Genomic DNA, 2,020 nt, shown 5'->3' on the forward strand with positions numbered 1-2,020 from the left:
CACCACTTCCTTCCTCCCTCCCTCCCCTCACACCACCACTTCCTCCCTCCCTCCCTCCCCTCACACCACCTCTTCCTCCCTCCCTCCCCTCACACCACCTCTTCCTCTCTCCCTCCCTCCCCACACACCACCTCTTTCCCCCTCCTTCCCCTCCCTCCCCACCACCACTTCCTCCCTCCCTCCCTCCCTCCCCACACACCACCTCTTCCCCCCTCCTTCCCCTCCCTCCCCACCACCAGAGAACACGGAGTCACTGAGATCAATTTGCAACACATTCATTTTATTGTCTTCCCCAGGGGCCACCGTGCTGGTGAGATCTCTGAGGTCTGGCGACTGGAACTGAACTTAGTCGCTGCTCAGGGAGATGGGGGAGTCGGTGGCCGCCCCCTCACTCAGTGGCTCCTCCAGCTGGGTCTCCTGGCTCAGGGGGTCGTGCTGGGTCCCCTCGCTCACTGGCTCCTCGGGGGGCAGCTCGTGCTGAGGGAGCTCCTGGCTGGGCTGGTCACTGGGGCCGGGGGCCGCCGGCCCGCTCCCCGCCTCAGGGGCCGTCGCCGCTGCCGCCGCCATCTTGCTCGCGGCCCGTTTCTTCCCGCCTCTCCCTCCACGAGCTGCTTTTCCCTTCTTGGCCGCCCTGGTAGCCTGGAAGGACAACAGGGAGATGCCAGAAGGGCTCTGGTTGAGGGAAGAGGATGGAGGAGGCTGGGAACAGGGACGTTTCCTCAGAGGCGGGCGGGCGGGCCGGGTGGGGGCTGTGCCAGGGGAGGCCGGGAGAGGATTCTGGTGAGGAAGGAGGCGAGGGAAGCCGAGGAGGAGCTTGGGGGGGTCCCTCACCTTCTTCTTCGGGCTACTGGAGCTCTGCTGAGAAGAGGACTTCCTCTTTCGGCTCTCCTTGGTCTTGGCCGGGGATCCCGAGGCTCTCGGCTTCGGACTCATCTTCCACAGCTCAACGTCTCCCAACGGTCAACCGCGGGCTGCCCGGGGTCCCCGTATATACCCCTCCCGCGGTCTCGGGACAATGAGGCGACCACGTCCCCGAGCTGTGATTGGTCAACACCCCACTACCCGGCCAATGGGAGCCCTGGGCGGGAAGGGAGGCCTTCGACGTCACAAAGCACCAGCGCGACCTGACTGAGGGAGGTGGCGGGGGAGTGACATCTGAGGAGGAAGGCAGGGTGCTCTGGTTGGAGAAAGGGAGATTTGGGTTAGCAGCCCTAAGGATAGTTCCCAAACTGACATGGCAGCCCTCCTAAACGCCCCATGTTCAATTTTAGCAGATCACGTGGCACGGGAGGATATTTCTGCCACATGGTTCCCCTGGACCCCCCCCCCAACTCAGTGGTGCATTCTATTTCTCCACACCTGCCATCGTTACCCAGTTTCTGTATCACCTACCTGAAATCCCTCCATGCTAACTGGGACGGGTTTGGGGCTATATAAAGACGTCAATTGACCAGGCACAGTGGCTCAGGCCTGTAATCCCAGCACTTTGGGAGACCGAGGAGGGCGGATCACCTGTGTTCGGGAGTTTGAGACCAGCCTGACCAACCTGGAGAAACCCCATCTCTACTGAAAACACAAAATTAGTCGGATGTGGTGGTGCATGCCTATAATCCCAGCTACTCTGGAGGCTGAGGCAGGAGAATCGCTTGAACCCGGGAGGCGGAGGTTGCAGTGAGCCGAGATAGCGCCATTGCATTACAGCCTGGGCAACAAGAACAAAACGCTGCCTCAAGGAAAAAAAAAAAAAAAAAAAAAAAAAAAACTGTCCATCAATCATCCCTCTCTCCTACAAATTCCTCTGCTGCACCTTGAGGACCATTCACTTCTTGGATGCGATCAAAGAACTTTTCCATCTCACTTCCTTCTCCCAGTGTCCACATAGTGCCCCTCAATGTTTCATTCTCATGGTTTAAAGCACTGGCTTCAGGCGGTGAAGATCAGCAAACACACTCGCTCAGCTGGGTCTGTATCAAGCTGGGTTCCTCAGAGAAGGAGAAACTAAGCCAATAGGATATTTGTG

At 59.0% G+C, this 2,020-nt stretch overlaps 1 protein-coding gene across 1 annotated transcript; it reads right to left on the reverse strand.

Moving 5' to 3' along the window:
- Window positions 1–263: 263 nt before the first annotated feature.
- On the reverse strand, window positions 264–1,723 carry LOC126945966 (testis-specific basic protein Y 1-like). Its single transcript, XM_050775907.1, is given in 3 exon segments — window positions 264–389; window positions 391–639; window positions 832–1,723. Coding segments are annotated over 3 exon segments (384 nt in total). The 5' UTR covers window positions 934–1,723; the 3' UTR covers window positions 264–356.
- Between the last annotated feature and the right edge of the window lie 297 nt (window positions 1,724–2,020).

This window comes from Macaca thibetana, chromosome X, assembly GCF_024542745.1.
Source record: "Macaca thibetana thibetana isolate TM-01 chromosome X, ASM2454274v1, whole genome shotgun sequence".
Taxonomy (NCBI): domain Eukaryota; kingdom Metazoa; phylum Chordata; class Mammalia; order Primates; family Cercopithecidae; genus Macaca; species Macaca thibetana.